Source organism: Sinocyclocheilus grahami, unplaced genomic scaffold (assembly GCF_001515645.1).
Source record: "Sinocyclocheilus grahami isolate Dianchi unplaced genomic scaffold, SAMN03320097.WGS_v1.1 scaffold1102.1, whole genome shotgun sequence".
NCBI lineage: Eukaryota > Metazoa > Chordata > Actinopteri > Cypriniformes > Cyprinidae > Sinocyclocheilus > Sinocyclocheilus grahami.
The window spans coordinates 163,615-189,747 of NW_015506281.1; the positions used below are offsets into that span (position 1 = coordinate 163,615).

Genomic DNA, 26,133 nt, shown 5'->3' on the forward strand with positions numbered 1-26,133 from the left:
ATGATCTGACTGTACGTCTGTATGTGATCTGACTGTGTACGTCTGTAGGTGATCTGACTGTGTACGTCTGTATATGATCCGACTGTGTGTCAGTAGATGATCTGACTGTGTACGTCTGTAGATGATCTGACTGTGTGTGTCTGTAGATGATCTGTCTGTGTGTGTCTGTATGTAGATGATCTGACTGTGTGTATCTGTAGATGATCTGACTGTGTCTGTAGTTGATGTGTTTGTCTGTAGTTGATCTGACTCTGTGTCTGTGGATGATCTGAATGTGTGTGTCTGTGGATGATCTGAATGTGTTTGTCCGTAGTTGATCTGTCTGGATGATCTGACTGTGTGTGTGTGTGTGTGTGTAGTTGATCTGTGTGTGTCTGTGGATGATATGAATGTGTGTGCCTGTAGTTGATCTGTCTGTCTGTGTCTGTAGATGATCTGACTGTGTATGTCTGTAGATGATCTGACTGTGTATGTCTGTAGATGATCTGACTGTGTGTGTCTGTAGATTATGTGTCTGTTTGTCTGTAATTGATCTGACTTTGTGTCTGTAGATGGTCTGAATGTGTGTGTCTTTAGTTGATCTGTCTGTGTGTGCCTGTAGTTGATCTGTCTGTGTGTGTCTGTAGATGATCTGACTCTGTATGTATGTAGATGGTCTTACTGTGAGTGTCGATGATCTGTGTGTGTCTTTAGTGGATCTGTGTTTGTCTGTAGATGATCTGTCTGTGTGTGTTTAGATGATCTGACTGTGTGTGTCTGTAGTTGATCTGTGTGTGTCTGTTGATGATCTGACCGTGTGTGTCTGTTGATGATCTGACCATGTGTGTCTTTAGTTGATCTGACCGTGTGTGTCTGTAGATGATCCGACCGTGTGTGTCTGTAGATGATCTGACTGTGTGTGTCTGTAGTTGATCTGTCTGTGTGTGTCTGTAAATGACTTGACTGTGTACGTTTGTATTTGATCTGTCTGTGTGTGTCTAGATGATCTGACTGTGTGTGCCTGTAGTTGATTTGCCTGTGTGTGTCTGTAGATGATCTGACTGTGTGTGTCTGTAGTTGATCTGTCTGTGTGTGTCTGTAAATGACTTGACTGTGTACGTTTGTATTTGATCTGTCTGTGTGTGTCTAGATGATCTGACTGTGTGTGCCTGTAGTTGATTTGCCTGTGTGTGTCTGTAGATAATCTGACTGTGTGTGTATGTAGTTGATCTGTGTGTGTCTGTTGATGATCTGACCGTGTGTGTCTGTAGTTGATCTGTCCGTATGTGTCTGTAGATGATCTGACCGTGTGTGTGTCTGTAGTTGATCTGTGTGTGTCTGTTGATGATCTGACCGTGTGTGTCTGTAGTTGATCTGTCCGTATGTGTCTGTAGATGATCTGACCGTGTGTGTGTCTGTAGTTGATCTGTGTTTGTCTGTTGATGATCTGACCGTGTGTGTCTGTAGTTGATCTGTCTGTGTGTGTCTTTAGGTGACCTGACTGTGCACGTTTGTAGTTGATTTGCCTGTGTGTGTCTGTAGATAATCTGACTGTGTGTGTATGTAGTTGATCTGTGTGTGTCTGTTGATGATCTGTCTGTGTGTGTGTGTCTGTAGTTGATCTGACTGTGTGTGTCTGTAGTTGATCTGTGTGTGTCTGTTGATGATCTGTCTGTGTGTCTTTAGTTGATCTGACTGTGTGTGTCCATAGTTGATCTGACTGTGTGTGTTTGTAGTTTATCTGTGTGTGTGTCTGTAGATAATCTGACTGTATGTGTATGTAGTTGATCTGTGTGTGTCTGTTGATGATCTGACCGTGTGTGTCTGTAGATGATCTGACCGTGTGTGTGTCTGTAGTTGATCTGTGTTTGTCTGTTGATGATCTGTCTGTGTGTCTTTAGTTGATCTGACTGTGTGTGTACATAGTTGATCTGACTGTGTGTGTTTGTAGTTTATCTGTGTGTGTGTCTGTTGAAGATCTGTCTGTGTGTGTCTGTAGTTGGTCTGACTGTGTGTGTCTGTAGTTGATCTGACCGTATGTGTCTGTAGTTGATCTGACCGTGTGTGTCTGTAGATGATCTGACCGTGTGTGTGTCTGTAGTTGATCTGTCTGTGTGTGTCTTTAGATGACCTGACTGTGTACGTTTGTAGTTGATTTGCCTGTGTGTCTGTAGATGATCTGACTGTGTGTCTGTAGATGATCTTTGTTTGTCTGTAGATGATCTGACTGTGTGTGTCTGTAGTTGATCTGTGTGTGTCTGTAGATGATCTCTCTGTGTGTGTCTGTTGTTGATCTGTGTGTGTCTGTAGATAATCTGTCTGTATTTGTCTCTGTATATTAACTGTCTGTGTGTGTCTTTTAGTTGACCTGACTGTGTCTCTGTAGGTTGTCTGGCTGTATGGTGACAGAGGAAGGCTGTGGTTATTTGTCTTCAGCTCTGAGTTCAAACCCCTCACACCTGAGAGAGCTGGATCTGAGCTACAATCACCCAGGACAATCAGGAGTCCAGCTGCTCAACCACAAACTGGAGGATCCAAAATATAAACTGCAGATACTCAAGTATGTCAAACACTAATACTAAAATACTGAATGAATATGTGAATGATGCAGATCTACATTAAATGTTAAACAAAGTTTGGGAGGAGTATGTTCAGATAACCAATTTTTAGCACAGGTGGAGCTAATTCATTCTGATAATTGATTCAATTAACACGGAAATTCATATATATATATGAATATATATATATATATATATATATATATATATATATATGTAAATATTTCTTAAATATATACATGTATGTGTGTGTATTTATATGTACATATAAATATATACAGTACATACATGTCATGTAAACACAAACTTTTATTTTGGATGTGAGTAATCATGATTAATTGATTTGACAGCCCTAACAAAAATATAATGGAAGTAAATGAAGTCAGCTGTTTGGTTGCCAACATTCTTCATTCACAGAAGAATAAAGTCATACAGCCACGGTCCCGTGACAGCTTTCGCCCGATCGCTACAATGTCCGAAATCCAACTTTTCCCTTCTGATAACAAGTTGGATTCCCCATTACAACCTACTGGCCCCAAAGCTACTGCTTCCCCACCAGGTTCAGTCGATGAGACCCAAGCTTCAGCACGCAGACGTTGGCTTATACGTTCAGCCGCTCGCATGCCAAGACGCCAAGGACTTTGCTCACCCCCACCAGAAAGACATCTGACTCACTCCCCAGCGTCCTCTTTTGTCTCGGCCACACCAACCATCCCTCCAATCAAAAAGTGGACAGTTTTGGGGCTGAAACAAGCGCGGATTAATGCAGATGTACAGTTTTCCCCGATAATGAACAAAGTGCAGCTTTACACTTTGTAAGTCTTTTTACAGCCAGCTAACCCCTCCAAAACGGTCATCAGAGCCGAGCCAGCAGATCCAAAAATTTGTATACCTCAACACTCTCTCACTACACCTTTCCGTGGCCTGCAGCTCCTACGATAGAAGCTGACGTGAGGCTGTCTCCGCCAGTGGCACAAGCCTATGCTCCTGCTCTGTTCCCTTCTTCCACCTCTCTCTGCGTTCCTCCCCAACCACCAGGAGCCGATCCATGCATGTCACTGCCTCCACAAACAGTTGCGGCCCTGGGGCCTCATGTATAAACGTTGCGTATGCACAAAACAGGCATAGAAATGTGCGTACACAATTTTCTGCATAATGGGATTTATAAAAAATAAACTTGGCATAAATATGTTCGCACCGTACGCCTACTCTAGACCATGCGTATGCACTCTTTTACTGGCATAATAGCGAAGTAATGATTTCAGACTCTCTTTTCCTTTTAAAACAGATTTAGATTAAATATTCTGCTCATTAATGGAGTTAAGCATTGACATTACATAGTCATTATTCAAAAGTTAAACAAAACTTATATACATTTAGATATTTAGACATATCTGTTGAGGATGTGCTGTCTTTTGCTCACTTTTCTTGTTGCATGCTGTTTTAATGACAGCGAGGAGTGCTAGGCAACCATTAATGTTTCTTTAAACTGCAGAGCTCATGTTCAGAGGAAATATTTTTAGCAAGAACATCAACGATGTGCACTTACTTTGATATTGTGGCAGACACTGCTGGATTCGGTGGTCGAACGGTCCATTGGCAGGTTTAATTAGGTCTGATTATATTAGGCAGACTTCTTCTGCGATCTTCAGAACATTATGAAAATAGCATTGTGATTGAAGGATAGAATCTGAAGCAAATGGTAAGATTTGCATGTTTCATTTTTATAATATTTTCGCCGCGCCAGACAATTATTTACACTTATTTACACACACCATATTTCTGATTCAGCTATAGCCTATTTAAATATCCTAAAACATATGTTAAATATCCTAAAACATTTGATTTGTTTAAAACAATTATATACTGCTTTGGCCAGTGGAAAAGAAAGAGATCCACTCTATTCTAAAAAGATTCTCAGAGAAATATTTTATACAATTTTTTAAAAATTCATTTCAATATATTTATTTTAAAAAAACAAAGACAGTGATTGATTTTTAGCAATGTAATGTACCGTACAAATGGCATTTTTAGTCCGCATGTCATTTTTTCCTAACGTCTTGTACCTTTGATGGTGTTAAACATGGTGTCACATGGATGGGAATATGCATGGAAATGATATGCAGATGAGGTTATGCATAGTAAAACTAGGCATGGTAAGCTCCATATATGGTGATTTTGGGGAGGAGACGCATCTTCCACTGACAGGGATTTATAAAAGGATTTTTGCACAGGTTCTGGCGTACGCATGGTTTTATAATTCTGAAAAATGTTTGGGCGTACGTACAGTTTTAGGATGAAATCTACTGAAAGTTTTATACACAAGGCCCCTGGTTTCTCTCCCTCCCAATTATGTTCTTCAATCCAAATCTCAGTTTACTCTATGTACTGCAGCTGCTCTACCTGCCCCACCAAACACCGTCACTTCACATGATCAGGCACAGATTCTCACAGTTGCGGAAATCGATTTATCATCCCTTCTTTCTCTTATCCCTCCAGCCAAATCAAATCGCCAAATAGATTGCGGAGATTTTTCAGTGATGCTAAAAAAATCCAGTGCCCATTTCTTCACGCATTCATTCTTTTTCAGAGTTCGCAATTGCGTTTAGCCATTAAGCTGACCTTATTTTCTTGGCATTTCCTCATAGATGGAGGAGGCATTTTTACATGTATCACAAATTATTTTCAGTAAAATGTGTGGTACAGGGAGCCCAGTGGAATAAGTGCCCTTATTGGGCTGCATTCGACCCAGATCTCCATAGTAGAGTGTTTTTAGGCTGCTGAAATACATCATGTGCAATTTGCAGGTCTGTGGCTCATTCCAACACATCCTGCCCTCAAATTAATCCAGCTATTCCCGCTTGCCCAGAAACAACACAAATTAAATCCACCAGCTACGTACCACGTTTTGCAACCACCAATGCAGACCTCCCGGATTCGGGTATCAGGAGAAGAACAATTTCCTACTCGGCCGGCCGGAAGGTCTGCAACAATATCAATCTCAAAATTCAGGCTGCTGGCTCCAGAGGCAGATCTATCCCCAACACCAGTTCCTCATTATTCAGAACTAATGGCTCATTTCCACTGAGTGGTACAGTTCAGTACAGTACGGTACAGAATGCAGTTATTTCCATTTCGAATGTCAGAAGTTGTGAATGATAACAAAATAACGAAGAGGAAAACAATTACAGAGAACAAAACAGCCCTGATGAAGTGGATATTTACGATTGAAAAAAAAAAATTAAATAGCCTACTGTCGGTGTGAATGGCCGCTTATTCACGACAGCTTAATTTAGTCAAAGTTACCTTTCAATAAGTAGCCTTTTGTTTCAGTTATTTGTAGTAGTTGCTATGCAGTGATTGAAGAGAGAGTGTGTGAATTTGAATTACTCGTGTATGAGTTGCTTTCCCGAAATTATTTTAGTTGCTTGCGTGTAAATGTCTTGTGTGTGAGAAAGACTGAATGCATTGTCCACAGCAGGGGCATAGCCATCATTTCAGAAGTGAGAGGGACAGAAATGTCAAATGTAATACCTTTTTTTTTTTGGTCTAATTAAGAGGTTTTATTTATTTTTCTTACTTTTAATTGGTTTAGAAATCAAACTGCTGGACAATAACCAATCATTTGTATTCTGTAGTATTTTTTCCCTATATTTTCCTAATGCCAATTTTATGATTTGTTCATATACTACACTTTTTTTTCTTATTTTGATCACAGAATAAGGCAGAAAATATATTTTATAGTTTCTATAGGCTACTGTAATAAATGCTTTATTCAGATACTTTGTTTATTACCTGGAGATGACTTGGAAAAACACACATAAACCATATTGTCACAATCGTGCGTGTATCTTCTTCACATTTTTTATTCAGCGATAACTGGATGCCTTTGTCCATATTAGGGATTTCCTGGTACGTCATAAGTTGTTACTTATATGAGTCCATCTTGGACTTTCTGCGCTAGAGCGCCCTCCGTCTTCAAGTATGAATGAAACATACACTGCTTGAGAGTGTTTAGAGCTCCGTAATGTTCACATTACCTTATTTTGGATACGAATAAAAAGCCAGGTCATGTATAGACAATCTTTTCTCTTGGAATTTAAATCTAGATGTATTGACAGTTGCCCCTGAAAACCTCTATGTAAACACAGTTGCCCGAAAAAGTGTGGGGGACAAATTTCCGTTTTATTAAAAGTGGGGGGGGGACACGTTCCCCACTTTCCCTGAATATATTCTATGCCTATGATCCACAGATCAGTAGTTTTTCAAACTGTTTGATGCCAAGGACCCACAAATATAACAATCCCCTTCTGGCCCTGTTTTACGGATGTGCTAAAGACAGCAAGAGCTCCCTCAGATGAAGCTGCAATACTAACATATTGACGAAATAGATCTGGTGAACTATCCAGTGCGTATTTGTGTTTGCTCTCTGGAGAGCGTCAAAGGTTTCCATTTACAATGTGTTTTTACTGCGTTATATACTTCATCCAGCGCTATTTATTATCTGTGTTCTTAAGTATCTCGATGCTGTTTATTTTACTGATGGAAGAAAGCTTCATATGATTCAGTGAGAGAACTGTCCGAACGCATGCCAAATTGATTCAGACCATTTTACAAATATGTTAAGTTCAGTGAAAGAACTGACTCAGAATAATGATTAATTCATAATTAGGGTCATGAGAGAAATACGGGTGACATAATTGCTGAAATAATAGCAGGGCAAACGTTTCTCAGGAGCGCTCATGGTGCACACAGTGGGCCTCATTTACGAAACGAACGTACGACAGAAAATTGAGCGTACGGTCGTTTCAACGCAAAACTTGGAATTTATCAATATGGACGTGAGCGGTGGCTACGATCAAATCTCACGTCTGGTCTCAGCTCGTTTACGCAAGTTTTTGAGTTACCTGAAGTTGCGCGCAGCATAGTAAATACGCTGGAGAATTGTAGATTGACAGCATTTTGTTCATTTTTATATTCCTGACCGTCAAACGAAGCTCATTAGTCGATCGTTAATCAGTAAGATTAGAATGTCTTTTTTTGGTGTTGTTTTGTACAGGGCTTTAGCTTTATATGCACGAATAGCAGCATAAACGACCATGAGGATTCAATCATCACATCGTCGTACAGCTGCAGGCGCCACTGTTTTTGTGTTTTGGGCCGATGTGCCAAGAGTGTGTTTGCATCAAGTAATTTAGTAAATATGACAGCGTTTTAGTGCCATAATATTTTTTAGAATAAAGTCAAAATTGCAAGATTTAAAGTCGTGTTACATTGTGTGAATAAATTTGCTCCAAAAAAAAGGTTTGCGATTTGTGATTTGCGATTTGTGTTATATTAAAAGTAACAAAACAGGCTTATTGCGGTTATTGGGTGGCTGGCGCGCTACAAATGAATTGACTTGAAAACGTTAAATATTATTTCCAAGCATTTATACAGTCAATAAAACAGCGTGTGAATAGTCCCGTAATGTTTTTACTTCAGAAAAAACAACAATAAGGAGCGCTGGAGCCCACATTAACCTGTAATGTTTGGGGGCCGTACAGATGTTTTTGCGTAAGGGCCCGGGGCTGACTCGCTACACCACTGGTTGAGCTTTTTTATATCAGAGAGCACAAACACAATGTCGTGCTTCTTCTCACAAGAATGACGTTGATCGTTACATTTCCGGCACATACCGCACCTATCAAGTAAGGGTACTGCAGCCGGATAAGGGTTTACAGTCCCGAATCCTGCTGTATTGTACTGTACTGATTCGTACCGCTCAGTGGAAAAGAGCCATAACACATCCATTAAAATCTCTCCTTGATGCATCTCTTGACACTTTTCTCCAAGCAGTTTCTCCTAGAATCCTCCAATCTTTCCTCACAGCATGGAAATGTTTTTAAGCATTCCACCTCTTGTTTAAGCTGCTTTTTCCTGATTTCTCCCTCCTCTCTATCACGTCCTTTATCTCCTACATTAACAGTGTTAAAGGCCTTTAGGTCGGGTCCATCATCCAGTTTTTTCACAAAGTAATTTACGACACTCCCTCTCTTTAAATAACTAATTCTTAAACCTCCCTCCTGATCAAAGGAATTCAATGTTCCCAACCATCTCGCCGGGACGCCAGACGTTACTCTCCACATTCTTATAAATGCATCCATAGTCTCCGCACAAGCTACCACTCTGTTAATACCGCCCGTACACTCAATGCCATGTTTATCTTGCCATTTTTCAGCTTTTTAAGATGCTCAGAACTCGCCATAACCTCCCATTGTAATCCTAAAGTCCATCCTACAATATCTGACTGATATATCCTTGATAGTGAGACCATCTCTTATTTCATCAAACAAAGTAAGACAGATCAAGCAAAACGAGGCCACTATATCTACATTTTTAACCTCCCTTCTCCAATTCAACCGTATCAGACTCTCTTTTCTCCAATTCAGGAACTTCCAGGCTAAATCCCTTTTCAACCCTCTTTTAGGCGACTCTAACCACCCTGTCACTCATTTTAAATTCCAAAATCACCTCAAATTGGTTCTCGTTCAATCAGGCAAACCAGCAGACAATTTTTCTAGCCATTCTTTTCTCATCAGGCAGCAACCACAGCGGCTCAAAAGGGCCTCTCTCAGCAGCAGATCCAAGCCCTCTGTCGATGCTTATCAGATGTTTTCAAAAGCTTTATAAGATCCAATCGATTTCATGTTAAAAAGCCCATCAGACCCTGATCAGCTCTAACTATTCCTGTCCCAGCATGGGATATTGGGGAGTTATCTGGCTGTATTCTGATCTCGGAGCCTCCCCTTGGACAGCACGCCAAATATGCTCAGTCGGATTATTTGTGAGTGTGAACTAGTGAATGTGTGTTTGTGTGTTTATAGTGTGGATCATGGAGGAGAGATCAGGATGACAGCAGGACCACGAAAGTGTAGGTCTACAAACACACTCTCACACAAACACACTCACACTCACACTCTCACACACAAACACATTCACACTCACAAGTCAAGTCATCTTTATTTATATAGAGCTTTTAACAATTCAGAATGTGACAAAGCAGCTTTACAGTATTATATAGAACAATAGTTTGCCAATAATGCAAAAGGACAGTAGTAAACACTAAATTTTCAGTCAAAGGCAGTTCATCATTGAATTCAGTGATGTCATCATCCAGCTCAGTTCAGTTTAAATAGTATCTGTGCAATCATGTCTACGAAATCGCTGGAAAATAAGTGTCCCCAACTAAGCAAGCCAGAGGCGACAGCGGCAAGAAACCAAAACGCCATCGGTGACAGAATGGAGAAAAAAAACCTGAACTCAGCTGACATTCAGGGCTGTAGTGGTCGTCACTAGGTGCTGATCCACCATCTGGGCTGGATGCGTACTGGATCCGGGTGACTGCAGTGACCGTCTGATCTGGATACAGACTGGATCTGGCTGCTACGGTGACCTCGGAATAAGAAAGAAACAAACTAATATTAGCGTAGATGTCATTCTTCTAATGATGTAACATGTACATCAGGGGTTATGGGAAGTGTTTGCGGTTCCGGTTGACCTAATTAATGCAGCCCAACAATCCTTTAATGGATTTGGATATCAGAAATGTGTTAGTGTGTTATGTGTAAGCCAGGTTAAAGAGATGGGTCTTTAACCTAGATTTAAACTTATAGAGTGTGTCTGCCTCCCAAACAATGTTAGGTAGATTATTCCAGAGTTTGGGCGCTAAATAGGAAAAGGATCTACCGCCGGCAGTTGATTTTGATATTCTAGGTATTATCAAATGGCCAGAGTTTTGAGAACACCGCGGACGTGGAGGACTATTATGCAATAAGAGCTCTTTCAAATACTGAGAGCATAGGTCGTAATTTAGATATATGCATTCCATTACTTTTTCAAATTGGTACGTTTCGCCGGGCAGCGAAAAAATATAGAGCTGAGTATCATCAGCATAACAGTGAAGGCTAACACCGTGCTTTCTGATGATATCTCCCAAGGGTAACATGTAAAGCGTGAAAAGTAACGGTCCTGGTACTGAGCCTTGAGGTACTCTATACTGTACTTGTGATTGACATGGTTGTTAAGACTGCACCAGACAGCCAGCTCTTTAACATCCTGTCTGTAAGTAGACTCGTCACCATCCTGAATGAGGCCGATGAGTGTGGTGTCGTCTGCAAACTTCAGGAGCTTGACAGAGAGGAGTCCTTTGGAGTGCAGTCATTTGTGTAGAGGGAGAAGAGCAGTGGAGAAAGGACGCAACCCTGGGGGGTGCCAGTGCTGATCGTACGGGTGCTGGATAAGAATTTTCCTAGCTTTTCTAGCTGCTGCCTGTCTGTCAGGAAGCTGGTGATCCACTGACATATGGAGGTGGGCACTGAGAGCTGAGTTAATTTGGGCAGGAGGAGGTTTGGGATGATAGTGTTAAAAGCCGAGCTGAAGTCCACAAACAGGATCCTCACATAAGTCCTGGTCTGTCTAGATGTTGCAGGATGTAATGCAGCCCCGTGTTGACTGTATCATCCACAGACCTGTTTGCTCTGTAGGCAAACTGCATGGGGTCCAGTAAGGGTACAGTGATGTCCTTCAGATAAGCCAAAACCAGTGTAAGTAGACTCGTCACCATCCTGAATGAGGCCGATGAGTGTGGTGTCGTCTGCAAACTTCAGGAGCTTGACAGAGAGGAGTCCTTTGGAGTGCAGTCATTTGTGTAGAGGGAGAAGAGCAGTGGAGAAAGGACGCAACCCTGGGGGGTGCCAGTGCTGATCGTACGGGTGCTGGATAAGAATTTTCCTAGCTTTTCTAGCTGCTGCCTGTCTGTCAGGAAGCTGGTGATCCACTGACATATGGAGGTGGGCACTGAGAGCTGAGTTAATTTGGGCAGGAGGAGGTTTGGGATGATAGTGTTAAAAGCCGAGCTGAAGTCCACAAACAGGATCCTCACATAAGTCCTGGTCTGTCTAGATGTTGCAGGATGTAATGCAGCCCCGTGTTGACTGTATCATCCACAGACCTGTTTGCTCTGTAGGCAAACTGCATGGGGTCCAGTAAGGGTACAGTGATGTCCTTCAGATAAGCCAAAACCAGTTGTTCAAATTATTTCATGGCCACAGATGTTAGAGCCTAGGGTCAGTAGTCATTAAGTCCAGCAATGTAGGTTTTCTTTGGGACGGGGATGATGGTGGAGCGTTTGAAGCATGAGGGGACTTCACACAGCTCCAGTGATCTGTTGAAGATCTGTGTGAAGATGGGGGGGCCAGCTGGTCAGCACAGGTTTTCAGACAGGCTGGTGTCACACAGTCTGAGCCTTAATGCCTTTCTTTTCTTGTTCTTTCTGAAGACCTGACGCACATCATCTTCACTGATCTGGAGTGCTGGAGGGGGGGCTGCAGAAGGAGTGAATGGGGTTTTTTCAAACCTGCAATAAAACTCGTTCAGATCGTCTGCCAGTTGTTGATTTTCCACAGTGCGGGGGGATGGTATCTTGTAATTGGTGATGTCTTTCAGACCTTTCAACACTGAAGCAGGATCACTGGAAAATAACTGGTTCCTTAGCTTTCCAGTATAATTCCTCTTTGCCACTCTGATCTCCTTTTCCAGTGTGTATTTGGCCTGTTTAAACAAGAATCTGTCCTCATTCCTGCGAGCATCTTTGGCCTGACAGAGCTGTCTGAGTTTTGCAGTGAACCATGGTTGTTGTAGGTTAAGTGAGTCCTGGTAGGAATGCACATATCTTCACAGAAACTGATATAAAATGTTACAGTCTCTGTGAGCTCGTCCAGATCGGTGGCAGCAGCTTCAAAAACACTCCAATCAGTGAGATCAAAACAAGCTTGTAAATCCTGCTCTGCTTCATTAGTCCATCTTTGTACAGTCCTTGATACAGGTTTAGCTGATTTCAGTTTCTGCCTGTAGGTCGGTATAAGATGAACTAAACAGTGATCAGAGAGCCCCAAAGCTGCCCGTGAGACGGAGCGTTACCAGTGTGTATTTGGCCTGTTTAAACAAGAATCTGTCCTCATTCCTGCGAGCATCTTTGGCCTGACAGAGCTGTCTGAGTTTTGCAGTGAACCATGGTTGTTGTAGGTTAAGTGAGTCCTGGTAGGAATGCACATATCTTCACAGAAACTGATATAAAATGTTACAGTCTCTGTGAGCTCGTCCAGATCGGTGGCAGCAGCTTCAAAAACACTCCAATCAGTGAGATCAAAACAAGCTTGTAAATCCTGCTCTGCTTCATTAGTCCATCTTTGTACAGTCCTTGATACAGGTTTAGCTGATTTCAGTTTCTGCCTGTAGGTCGGTATAAGATGAACTAAACAGTGATCAGAGAGCCCCAAAGCTGCCCGTGAGACGGAGCGTTATGCATCCTTAATTGTGGTGTAACAGTGATCCAATATATTACTGTCTCTAGTGGGACATGTAACATGCTGTCTGTATTTTGGCAGTTCATGAGCTGAGCTCATGTGCGCTTGCGGAGGAATGTAAACACTCACAAGAATGAACGAGCAAAACTCCTGCGGCGAGTAGAACGGTTTACAGTTTATGAAGAGTGCTTCCAGATCGGGACAGCACATCTTCTTTAACACTGTTACATCTGTACACCACCTTTCGTTGATGTAAAAACATATCCCACCGCCGCGCGATTTCCCCGTTGATTCTGCGTCGCGATCCGCTCTAAACAGCTGAAAGCCCGGCAGATGTAGCGCGTTGTCCAGAATGGCGTCATTCAGCCAGGTTTCTGTGAAACACAGAGCAGCAGAGTGTGAAAAATCCTTATTTGTCCGGGAGAGCAGAAGAAATTTGCGCTGTCTAGCTTCACGAGCACGCCGGCTCTCTTCCCCCGTCTGCGCGTCCATAAGCGTTTGATCAGCGCCGCTGCTCCACCAACTACAACGTTCAGCAAAACGTTCCGAATAATTGGAATCCGGTAGAAGATTCTGTGGTGTGTTCTTGCGAATGTACAGCAGTTCATCCCTGGCAAAACTGATCATGTTTGAGAAACAAAAAAACAGGAAAAAAATTAACAAAAACAGTACAAACACTGGAGAGCCAAGCACTGAGGTGGCCGTCTGCGGTGCCATCTTACTTCAATCATCAGTTTCAAACAAAAGTGTATTAGTGTGGACTATTAGTGTGGACAAGGCCTGTGGCTTCAATCAAAACTATCCGTCTGGAGCAGAAAAATTAAAAAGCTGTGGCTATAACAGCACTGTTTGCTTCACTTCAGTTCATTTTTTCGGTTACAAGGAAGGTTTTATGGCTTTGTGTCTCTCCTGGCTAGATGGCTGATATTATTGCATCTTTATTTTATTGCATGGTTTCAAATGACAATATTAAGGATTTAAAAGAGCACTCATCTGATCTCTGTCACAGCACCACAAACAACAAGCTCCCTTTTCATCATTTTACTGAATGCTCACAAAAATGGAGCAAGGTATTCAACAGAAAAATAACAACTTAAATGAGAATCGTTGGCTTCAGGAAGAACAAGACCAAAATAACAAACAAAAAGTTCTGACTTTATAAAATATGGTGCTCCTTCCTTGCATAAATGAAAAAGTTCACTCCCCGCTTACTGGAAAATAGTTCATTATTACTTTCTCCCGGTGTGTGGCCGAATCTGTTATAACTTTGATTTGTTTAAATAATTTAATTTGGTTGGCACACGTTTTTAAAATTTTATTTATTTATTTATTTATCTGGTACTTTATTAATCTATATTTGTCATGCTTTACTTTCCTCAGTAAATCACACATTTGAAAAATAATTTCATTATAGTTTTTCTGACAGCTGGACTGTTAATTATTAATTGATCTCACTGCCAGTTTAATTTTCTCTTTCAGTCTTCAGTTATTTAGAATTGCTAATTGATTAATTATATTTTATTTCTTATAGTTATTATTATGTTTATATTTCTTGTGTAAATACTTTTATCATTGCTGTTTTAATGTGATATATGAATATAAAGCTTAAACAAAAGATTCATTAATTGAAACATTACTGATATCATTACTACCAAAACTTCAGTTTTCCATACCAATTTCAATACCATAGTAAAAACTACTGTATCTATTTTATTTATAGAGAAACGATTTGAGAGTGCAGAGCTCACACTGAACAAACTCTGGTGTATTGAGCGGATTCTGAATAAACGCCTCTGATTGGCCGTTGTGTTCACGCACTCAACAAACATGTCTGTGATTGGCTACAGTGATCAGTGCTGCAGAAACACACTGTAAATAGAAAGCATTGATGCTCTTCACAGACACACAAACACACACAGGATCGTCTGAAAGCAGCGTCTGTCAGCGGGAACCCAACCGAGCCGCTGCTGCTGAAAGACTGCTATCATTACACTTTAACACTGAAACACAGCTTTCACTATATTAGTGAACACGTGTGAATAGTGAGGACATCTGTGAATAGTGAGGACAGTTTGGACTTTGCAAATACAGTCAAAGCTGTAAATACACAGACATCTTCACTGTTGTGTTGTTCTTGATGTTTCTCTCTTCTTGTGTTCAGATGCCTGTGATCTCACACTGGATCCAAACACAGCACACACTGAACTCATTCTGTCTGATGAGAACAGGAAGATCAGACGTGTGTTTGAGGATCAGCCGTATCCTGATCATCCGGAGATATTTGATGATGCTCCTCAGGTTCTGTGTGTTGAGAGTCTGACTGGACGCTGTTACTGGGAGGCTGAATGGAGAGGAGATTATGCTGCTATATCAGTGTCATATAAAGGAGTCAACAGGAAAGGAGGGAGTGACTGTTTGTTTGGATTCAATGACAAATCCTGGAATCTGTACTGCTCTGATAACAGATTCACTGTCTGGCACAATTATAACAGAACTGATTTACCTGTGGTCCGTTCATCCTCTAATAGAGCAGGAGTGTATCTGGACGTGTCGGCCGGCTCTCTGTCCTTCTACAGCGTCTCTGACACACACACACTCACACACTTACACACACTCACACACTTACCCACATTCAGCACCACATTCACTGAACCCCTCTGTGCTGGGTTTAGAGTTGATTATGGTTCTTCAGTGTCTCTGTGTGATATTAAACGATAGAGAGACTCTCTGTAAATCCTCTTTCTGATGTTCACATGCACACAAACTCATCAAATCTCACATCATTACATTTCTATTAATTCATTTTTAATTAGTTTTTCATTGTCATCCAGAAGTTTTAAATCTAGATCAGACGCATGCTGATCTGAATCTTAAAGAAACAATATGTTTGCTTTAATATTTATATTGTAAACTGATCATCAAATGTAATAAAAGTAAATTGGAGTCATTTAATCATGAAGTGTTACTGAGATCAGCAGAATGAAACACAGAGTGTTCTGTTCTCTATCATAAATAGATGGACGATTAAGCCGATATAGTTGCGTACTCTTTATTGAATACTGCAAAACTCACGGTCAGAAACACTGAGACTCTTAACCAGGAAGTCCACCGGTGTGGCACCGAATACAGTCCGTACTGCAACAGCACTCATTACAACATCCTTTTTCTTTTTTCTTTCTTTCTTTTTTTTCAAATAGATTACAACCTGCAATGCTACTCAAAACATTATGTATAGATTCACATCTACTTTGTATTGTCTAAAACTTCTCCTAAAATAGAATAAAAGTTTTCCTGTCCGCATCATTTAGTGAATCTGTATTTGTAATTGAATTACAAATGAATGGAAACTAATACTTCTTCCTTGTACTTAAACTTATATAACAAAATAAATGGTCCTCTTCAGTTAATAACTCATCACTAAATAGAGTTCCATCTTTACTGTTCAGCTTTTCCCCCTTTTTTTTGTTTTTTTGTTCTTTTTTCCTATAGTTGGGACTTACAAGATGCACACTATAACTGAAGGTAAAAAATATACCAGCTAAACTTTGGAGGCTGTAATAAAGGCAAGCATTAATGGGTTACTGTGTGTAGTCTTTGAGGTAATGAGGTCTAATGACTCTTCTTCCAGACTTTGTTGTAGTAACCACAGGAGTGTCTTTACTTGATTTTAAGCCTGTCACTTTGACTCTGAATTCCTCAGTTGGCTGTTTGATATGTAATTTCTTCACTCCTGTGGCCCTGTCGTTCCGGTGTCTCAGATTCCTCCTTAGAATGTTCCCGGAATCGAGCTGGACGGCATAAGATCTGTAGTCCACATGTTTCACAACTGTGCCTTTTCGCCAAGTACCATTAGGCTCCACTGGCTGGACACGAACTCGGTCTCCTTGTTTTAAGGTATGTAGCTTGACGGTTTCTGCTTTCCATCTGCTCCTGTCGTGTTTGTTCTATTTTTGGTTTTAACAGGCTATCATGCGTTGGCAACAGTGTTCTGGCTCTCCTACTGATCAACCGCTGTGCTGGGCTTGCTTTGATCCCCTGTGATGGTGTGTTTCTATGGTCAAGCATAGCTAGGTACAGATCCTTCCCATCAGCTTTTGCCTTTTGCTGTTTTGCAGTTTTTAACGCCATTTCTGCCATCCCATTGCTCTGCGGGTAGGCTGGTGATGATGTCTTGAGTTTAAATTCCCACTGTCTACTGAACCTATTGAATTCTTCTGATGCGTATTGCGGGCCGTTATCTGAGATAACATCCGGGATACCGTGTCTTGCAAAGTGGGCTTTCAGCTTGTGAATGACAGTGGTGGGTTGTGTGTCAGGTAAATAGTCAAGCTCCCAGAAATTAGAGAGATAATCAACAGTGATCAGGTCATTTCTTTTGTCTAAAATTAACATTTCTGTTCCTACCTTAGACCATGGGTTGCTGGGAAGCTCATGAGGCCACAAAGTCTCCTTCTGCTGTTTCTCATCCATTGCCCTGCAGATGTCACACTTTTCTATGAATGTCTTTATTTGTTCATTCATCCCCAAGCTTAAGCATCCCTCTATGCCCAAATGTGACGAGGAATTCGCTGAACTATGTCACCTCTGAGTGTGTTTGGTATTACAACTCTCTCCCCCCTGAAGACAATTCCACTCTGCACGCTCAGTTCCTCTTGAAAAGAATGGTAATGTGCAATGTCACTTTGCATGTCTTTCTTGTTCATTGGCCACCCTTCCTGGATTAATTTGATCAATGTCTGTAATTTTCTGTCTTTGCTTGTTTCCTCTCTGATGGCCTGCATTCTTTCCTCTGCTATATGGACCTATATTCCTCTGCTGGACCATGTTTATGCTTTCAATCGCCATTTCTACTGAACCCTCTGATGCATATTCAGGTAAGTATGAACGGCGCAGTGTGTCGGCTAGTAACATGTCCTTCCCTGGGATGTACTTAACTTCGATGTCATATCTTTTCAGTCTAAGTAACATTCTTTGCAGGCGTTTTGGGGTGTTCAGCAGTGGTTTCCTAACTATATTTTCTAGTGGTTTATGGTCGGAGTGAACCGTTACTTTGTGCCCATATGTATACTGATGGAATTTTTCCATACCGTAGATGATGGCCAAACATTCCTTTTCTATCTGGGCATAACCCCTTTCTATCTGAGTTAGTGCCCTGCTTCCATACGCAATTGTTGCCCCCTCCTGAAGTAAAGCGGCTCCTAAGTCCGCCTCAGACACGTTACACTGAAGTGTCAGTGGTTCATCTAGGTTGTAATATTTTAGTATTGGCGCTTTGGTGATGGCATCTTTGAACCGTGTGAATGCTCTCTCATGTGCATCTGACCATTCCCAGATTGTGTCTTTATGGGTTAGCTGCCTCAGTGTCTCACATCCATCTGACAGGTGATCACAGAATTTTGAGAGATAGTTTATCATGCCGAGGAATCTTTGTACGCCCTTGACATCTGTTGGGCGTGGCATATCTCTGACCGCTCTTGCCTTCTCAGGGTCGACTCTGAGCCCGTCTGCAGTAAGTAAATGTCCAATGTAAGGAACCTTGTTTCTTCTCAGTTGAAACTTTTCTGCATTCGTTTGATGTTCTTTTCTCTACATCTGTTCAACACTGCTCTCAGTTTGTCGTCATGGTCCTGGTTTGCTCTTTCTAAGTTTCATCCTCTCCAGTGATCAGGATGTCATTGGCGATGATATAGATACCCTGCAATCCTTCCAGAGCTTGATTGAGTTTTCTCTGAAACACCTCTGGCGTGGGACCGATGCCCATTGGCATCCTCAGCCATCTGTACCTGCCATACGGTGTGACGAATGTGGTCATGTAACTTGATTCCTCATCCAGAGTCACATGCCAAAATCAGTTTTTGACGTCTCACACACAGTGAAGACTTTTGCTCTTGATAAATCTGGCAATATGTCGTCTATTGTTGGCAATGGGAAGTGACATCTTTTCAGAGCTCTGTTGAGTGGTCTTGGGCCTATGCATATCCTAAGGTTTCCTGATGGCTTCCTGATAATGACAAGACTGCTAATCCATTCTGTGCTACAGTCTACTGGTGTGATGATCCCTCTTTGTTGAAGATCACTCAGCTCTGCTTTTAGTGGTGCCATCATCACAACAGGGACCCTTCTCTTTGGAAGTTTCACTGGAGTTACTTTTGGGTCTGTTTCGATCTTATATGCACCCTCCAAACAACCATCTCCCTGGAACACATCAGCATAGTCTTTTTTGATATTATCCATGCTCCACTTTTCAACTTTTTCAGTCTCCTCTGTGACAATGCTGTCCACAGCCATGATGTTTTCATACTGGACTTTCACTAGGTTCATGGCTTGTACTGCTCTGCTGCACAGTAGTGGCACTGCAGACCCCTCATCAACAACCATGAATTCTACTCTGTACAATTTCTTGTTTCTAGGGTTTCTCAGTTTGACTTTACATTTTCCCACTGGCTGTAGTGTGCTTTTATTGTACATCTCCAGCACTTTCTAAGTCTTTTCAATTTGTGTGGCTGGGTTTAACAAGTTGACAGGTATTATATTACAACTAGCTCCACAATCTAACTGAAACTTCACCTGTTCTTTTCCTAGGAGCATGGCAGCAAAAAGTTTTGAGGGCGGTCTCTGTTTATCCTCCATCACTGTGTTTACTGTCTCTACTGTTACACACAAGATGTCTTCATAACTTTCCTCATCTGACTCTGTGACAGCATGAACTGTTTTTCCTTTCTGCATTTTAGTTCTGCACATTGCAGCAAAAAGGTTGTCTTTTCCACAGTTTTTGCATTTTTTCCCATATGCATGACATTTCTTTTTATTTCTGTCAGGAATCTTCCCACAAAACTTACAGTTTACTGTGCTCTTACCATCCTCTTTTCTCACTGCATGTTTTACTGCAAGCACTTCCTCTACCACTCGCCCTTCAATTGTTCTGTTGTTTTCTCTCGACAAATCTGTTGCTCTGCAGATTTGCAAACATTTTTCCAAAGTCAAATCCTGCTCCCTCAGAAGTCTCTCCCTCAAAACAGAGCTGGTTATGCCGCAAACAATTCTATCGCGGATGAGAGAGTCTTTGATCTGGCCGAAATTGCACGTACTGGCGAGCATTCTTAAGTGTGTTACATATTTGTCAATGTTCTTATCGGAACTCTGATTCCTGACAAAAAACTGTACCTTTCGACTGTCTCATTCACTTTTGGACTACAGTGACCATCCAAGGCAATCATTAATCGGTCTACAGTCCGATCCGGTGACGAGGAGGGGATTAGGGTCTCGCACAGCTCTCTTCCCGTTTCCTCAGTGAGATAGCTGAAAACTTTCAGTTTCACGTCTTCGCCGGCATCCGCCAAAGTGAGATCCATATACAGCGTGAACTCTTCTTTCCACGTTTTCCATGATTTTGCCAGATTAGTTGAGTCCAAGCAAAGGGTTGGTGGCGGTCTCAGTCCCAGTGAATTTTCCATCCGCCCTGCGCCTGAACTCTCCGCTCTCTCAACCATACTACGCAGCCGGTCTCTCATGTTGTGTTCGCTTAATCTCTGTGCTCCCCCTCTTCAAAGAAGCACCGCTACCACCATGTTTCATTCTATTCTCTATCATAAATAGATGGACGATTAACGCCGATATAGTTGCATACTCTTTATTGAACACTGCAAAACCCACGGTTAGTAACACTGAGACTGTCAAACAGGAAGTCCGAATACAGTCCGTACTGCAACAGCACTCATTACAACACAGAGGCTGAATTGACTCAGAATGAATCCGTCTCCTGATAGTGTGCTTTATTTTTCTTTCTGCGCTGCATAAAACAGCATATTTCTGCAGGAACACAGTTCTGTATGTTCCTGTAATTGTCAAAATCAATGTACAGCACGTTTTATAATGGATGTTCTGGAGAAATTTGTGAGGATCAGTGGTGTTTATGTACATATGGGCATCAGACACTCCAAACTCAGACACGATCTTCAAGGTTAGATTATTGTAATGCTTTATTGGGAGGTTGTTCTGCACGCTTAATAAACAAACTCCTGCTGGTCCAAAATGTGGCAGCTAGAGTTCTTACTAGAACCAGGAAGTATGACCATATTAGCCCGGTTCTGTCAACACTGCACTGGCTCCCTATTAAACATCCTATAGATTTAAAAATCTTGTTTATTACTTATAAAACCCTGAGTGGTTTAGCACCACCGTATTTAAATGAGCTCTTATTGCATTATAGTCCTCCATGGCCACTGCATTCTCAAAACTCTGACAATTTGATAATGCCTAGAATATCAAAATCAACTGCGGGGTGGTCAATCCTTTTCCTATTTAGCGCCCAAACTCGGAATAATCTACCAAACATTATTCGGGAGGCAGACACACTCTGTCAGTTTAAATCTAGATTAAAGACCCATCTCTTTAACCTGGCTTACAAATAACACACACATTTTTAATATTCAGATCCGTTAAAGGATTTTTAGGCTGCATTAATTAGGACATCCGGAACCGGGAACCCTTCCCATAACACCTGATGTACTTGCTACATCGTTAGAAGAATGGCATCCACGCTAATATTAGTCTGTTTCTTTCTTATTCCGAGGTCACTGTAGCCACCAGATCCAGTCTGTATCCAGATCAGATGGTGGATCAGCACCTAGAGAGGACCTCTACAGCCCTGAATGTCAGCGGAGACCAGGACAACTAGATGTGCCCCAGAGACAGATCCCCATTTAAGACCTTGTCTCCTAGATGGCCACCGGGACAAGACCACAGGAATCAGTTGAGTCCTCTGCACAATCTGACTTTGCTGCAGCCTGGAACTGAACTGCTGGTTTCATCTGGCCAGAGGAGAACTGGCCCCCCCAATGAGCCTGGTTTCTCCCAAGGTTTTTTCTTCATTCTGTCACCGATGGAGTTTTGGTTCCTTGCCGCTGTCGCCTCTGGCTTGCGTAGTTGGGGACACTTAATATCCAGCGATATCGTCAACTTGATTGCACAGATACTATTTAGACTGAACTGAGCTGGATAGTAGTGTTTACTATTGTCATTTTCCGTTATTGACATACTATTTTCCTATTTAATACTGTAAAGTTGCTTTGACACAATATGTATTGTTAAAAGTGCTTATTATATAAATAAAAGTGCTTATTATATAAATAAAGGTGACTTGACTTGAGAAAAGAGTGGCACCACCCCTGGAGGGATGAAGACCATTTCTTTTCAACGGGTCAGGTCTGCCCAAAAACTTGTCCAATTGTCTATAAAGCCTATGTTATTCTGCGGGCACCACTTAGACATCCAGCCATTTAGTGATTACAGTCTGCTATGTATCTCATCACCACAGTAAGCAGGGAGGGGACCAGAGTATATTACAGTGTCTGACATCGTACTTGCAAGTTCACATGCCTCTTTAATGTTAATTTTAGTGATCTCCGACTAGCGAAGTCGAACATCATTAGTCCCAACGTGGATAACAATCTTACTGAATTTACGTTTAGCATTAGCCAGCACTTTTGAATTTGCTAAGATGTCAGGTGCTCTGGCTCCCGGTAAACATTGGACTATGGTGGCTGGTGTCTCTATTTTCACGTTCCGTACAATAGAATCGCCAGTAACTAGAGCACTTTGATCAGGTTTCTCAGTGGGTGTGTTACTGAGTGGCGAGAACCTGTTTAATGTTTTGATCGGAACGAAAGAGCGGTGTTTTGACCCGCGACTATGCCATCTCACAGTCACCCAGTCGCCCTGCTGCGAGGGCTCTGTAACCGGAACCGAACGATGTACAGGACTCCCTGAGCTAGTCGCATCCAAAGCTGTATCTTCAGCCCTCACATTCTTACTGTCCTCAATTAAAGTTTGGATGTGTGTCTCTAATTCTGAAATCTTCTCTGTCAGCCTAACTATTTCCCTGCATTTACCACATGTGAATCCCTCGCCACTGACAGAGAGAGATAAACTATACATGCGGCAAGCGGTGCAAACAACAATAGCAGGAGAAGTAGCCATTACTCATCGTGATTGATGAATGATTCCGACGTACCACTTTTGATTGATGAACTGAAAAATGCAGCGAGAGAAAAAGGAAATGGTAATAGACACGAATAGAAGCACGAATGACAAGCTAACCGGCTAACGAATGCTAACGCGCTGCACTCGCGTTCTAAAATTAAAAGTCTAAAATTAAAACTATCAAATTAGTCAGATTAGTTTTATAGAAAATGTTGGACATATGGTGGGAATTAAGTTATATTTTATCACTTTAAACAACAACAGAGTGATAGTAAGATAGAGATTCAACAGAAAAGCGAAGCTACATGGAGTTACAATCGCAAACCACTCAGCAGCACGGCACGGGATATTTGTTCATACTGTGTGCGTACATTTTGAAATTAAGTAACTAAATACTCTTCATACGTCTGTTGGATTGAATTACTGTAACGCTATATTGCCATACTAAATGTTCGCTCATTATTTTGAAGTACTTAGTGTGCACGTAAGCTCAATCGCACATTCATTCTAGCATAAAACACGATAAATAAGACTCTAAATGTTTGAATATTATGATGAAATATTTAACATTGCTTTATCAGATAATTGATTTAAAGTAAATATGTATATAAACTTGAAGCAATTTATATCTGCTGGATTTATATATGTTCTTATCTTTATACTGTTGCATTGTTACTTTGTATCGTTCAACTATTACTGTTCAACTATTTTCTGTCTTGTAAATGTATCTATATTCATTATTGTTGTTATTGTTCATTTATAAAACCACACTCATACTGATGTATGGTTCAAATGGGAACAGTAAAGGAGTTTATTGTGGACATGGACCGAGTGATTTATTGTTCTGTCTGGACAATCTGTACACAGTAAATTCCCGAGTGTTAAATGAACACTGCTCGGAGCATATATGGTCCCACTCTAAAAGAGTGTTAAAGTAACACTGAAGCAGTGTTAAAGTTAATGAGATAATTATGTGATTAATTTAGTGCTGATTGATCATTAGTGATGAACAGCTGCTGTTAACAAGCAGAATCACTGAAGAAAAGAGAAACACAAGAACTACAACTGACTTCAGCCACAGACTTAGATGAAATCAACTGAAATAAAAGACATTAAATCTCTCAAGATTTCAGCAGATGATAATTGAACAACTCCACGAACAGCATCACCAGCTTCACGCATTACTAACCAGTTAGACTTTGTTTCTGGAGTATCTAAAACAGAAGTTCTTTATTGAGAATTAAGGTTTAGATTATTTTTTTCAACTTACCGTTTTGGTGTTTAGCGTTTGCTTTAGTTGTCTCTTGACCCTTGGCTTGTTAGGAATTAGTTTCTCTTTTGCTGTAGCAATAGTGATTGTGAAACACATATGTGATGGTAAGAAACTTGTGATAAAGCCATTTTGTGCGTGTGAGTGTTTAATTGCATTTTATCTAAATCTACAGTGTTTTTATGAATTTTGTATTATTGCAGGTCTACGATATGAGACAATGGACAATGTAAGCTAAATGAACTATTTCTAGAAATATGGTTCATAGAGAGGTTTAAACTCTGGCTCTCATAGACATGAAGAATCAGCATGTGAATCTCAGCGATGGTAACTAAATATTCTGATCATTTTGACATGTTTTTTTGAATGTCACAAAACAAGGCAGTAAAAAGTCACAACAAAAATAAAAGCAAATAGTAAGAGTAAAAGAAAATCCTAAAACAATGCAGCTGCATAATATATTCATGACGCAATGCATGCTGGGAGCCATGTATGAGTTATGATTTGTGCACCCAGAATGCACTGCAACATGAATCTGTCTGATGATCATCACCATTGTTGAGATTCATATGCTGATTCTTGATGTCTGCGTGTCTAAACAGAACAGATGTTCTAAACTGGTGTGCAAAGTGTTTTTAAAGTTCTTCGTATTTCTTTGAAATTCAGTTGTGATCGATAACATAATCTATATCACACATTACCAATGATGACATCCATGAATCAGGCCATGCATGACATCTACAACCGTATCAAACAAAAGCCGATATAACCTGATCACTTTATCTCTTGATTTTTTTTAACGTAATCAATGTGTTTCATAAACACAGTTACAACAACCAGATAAATACTTATGTTAGAAAGTCAAGGGTCAAGAGCCCAACTAAAGCAAATGCTTATCTCCACAGCGGTGACTTCAAATTGTATTATTTTCAATAAACATTAACATCTAAATCTCTGTTAATTCTTAATAAGAAATTTTTTGATGCATGACAAAAAAAAGTCAAACTGGTTAGTAATGCATGAAGCTGGTGATGCTATTCGTGGATTTGTTTAATTATCTTCTGCTGAGATCTTGAGAGATTTAATGTCTTTTATTTCAGTTGATTTCATCTAAGTCTGTGGCTGAAGTCAGATGTAGTTCTTGTGTTTCTCTTTTCTTCAGTGATTCTGCTTGTTAACAGCAGCTGTTCATCACTAATGCTCAATCAGCACTTAATTAATCACATAATTATCTCATTAACTTTAACAATGCTTCAGTGTTACTTTAACACTCTTTTAGAGTGGGACCATATATGCTCCAAGTGGTGTTAATTTAACGCTCGGGAATTTACTGTGTAGCGGTTGCCACATAAACTTCCACACAAATTTTGGTCCTTCGAGTCAGAGCAGACAGCTACTACAGCATCACTATGTCCAGAACAGAAAGACAGACTATGCCAGAGTTACCAGTCGTTCGACCACGTCGACATGTCATTCCGCCATGGTGCCTAGATGACTTCTTGGTTGATTATACAGTACAACGTCAGTCATTTTGTTCGGATGATGTGCAGCCTGCAAAAGGTGCCACTGGACCTGCGTTAGGTGAAAAACTTATGTCTGAGTTCATAAAGTCTTGAAAGTGGACCAGAACCAACAAAAGGTGCAAGCACTAGATCAAGTGAACGGAGCTCATTCATGGAGAAATATCAAGGCTTACCACAGCCACAGCCTTGGACTCAGACTTTTCCAGTTCAAATGGTTAAAGCAGATAAGAGAGTTGCCACCTCAAGCCCATATACAGCAGCCACTGAGGGCAGGTCAGTACTGCCTAGAGATCAATACGATCTTCCTTAGCCAATAAGGGCACTGCCTGTAGATTCAAGAGGAGACCCTCTGTGTTCTCATTTAGTCATTACATTACATTTACATTACATTTAGTCATTTTGCAGACGCTTTTATCCAAAGTGACTTACAATTGGGGAACACATAAAGCGATTCTTCTTAAAGAGGCAAACAGACA

The 26,133-nt window shown here is 40.9% G+C and overlaps 1 protein-coding gene across 1 annotated transcript in view; it reads left to right on the forward strand.

Moving 5' to 3' along the window:
• LOC107566823 (NACHT, LRR and PYD domains-containing protein 12-like) overlaps positions 1–15,955 on the forward strand; it is a 127,818-nt gene extending 111,863 nt beyond the window's left edge. Inside the window, exons 9-10 of the mRNA XM_016252370.1 lie at positions 9,404–9,450; positions 15,045–15,955. Coding sequence (XP_016107856.1) covers positions 9,404–9,450; positions 15,045–15,601 — 604 coding nt within the window. The 3' untranslated portion in view covers positions 15,602–15,955. The remainder of the gene's footprint in view (positions 1–9,403; positions 9,451–15,044) is intronic.
• Positions 15,956–26,133: the final 10,178 nt, after the last annotated feature.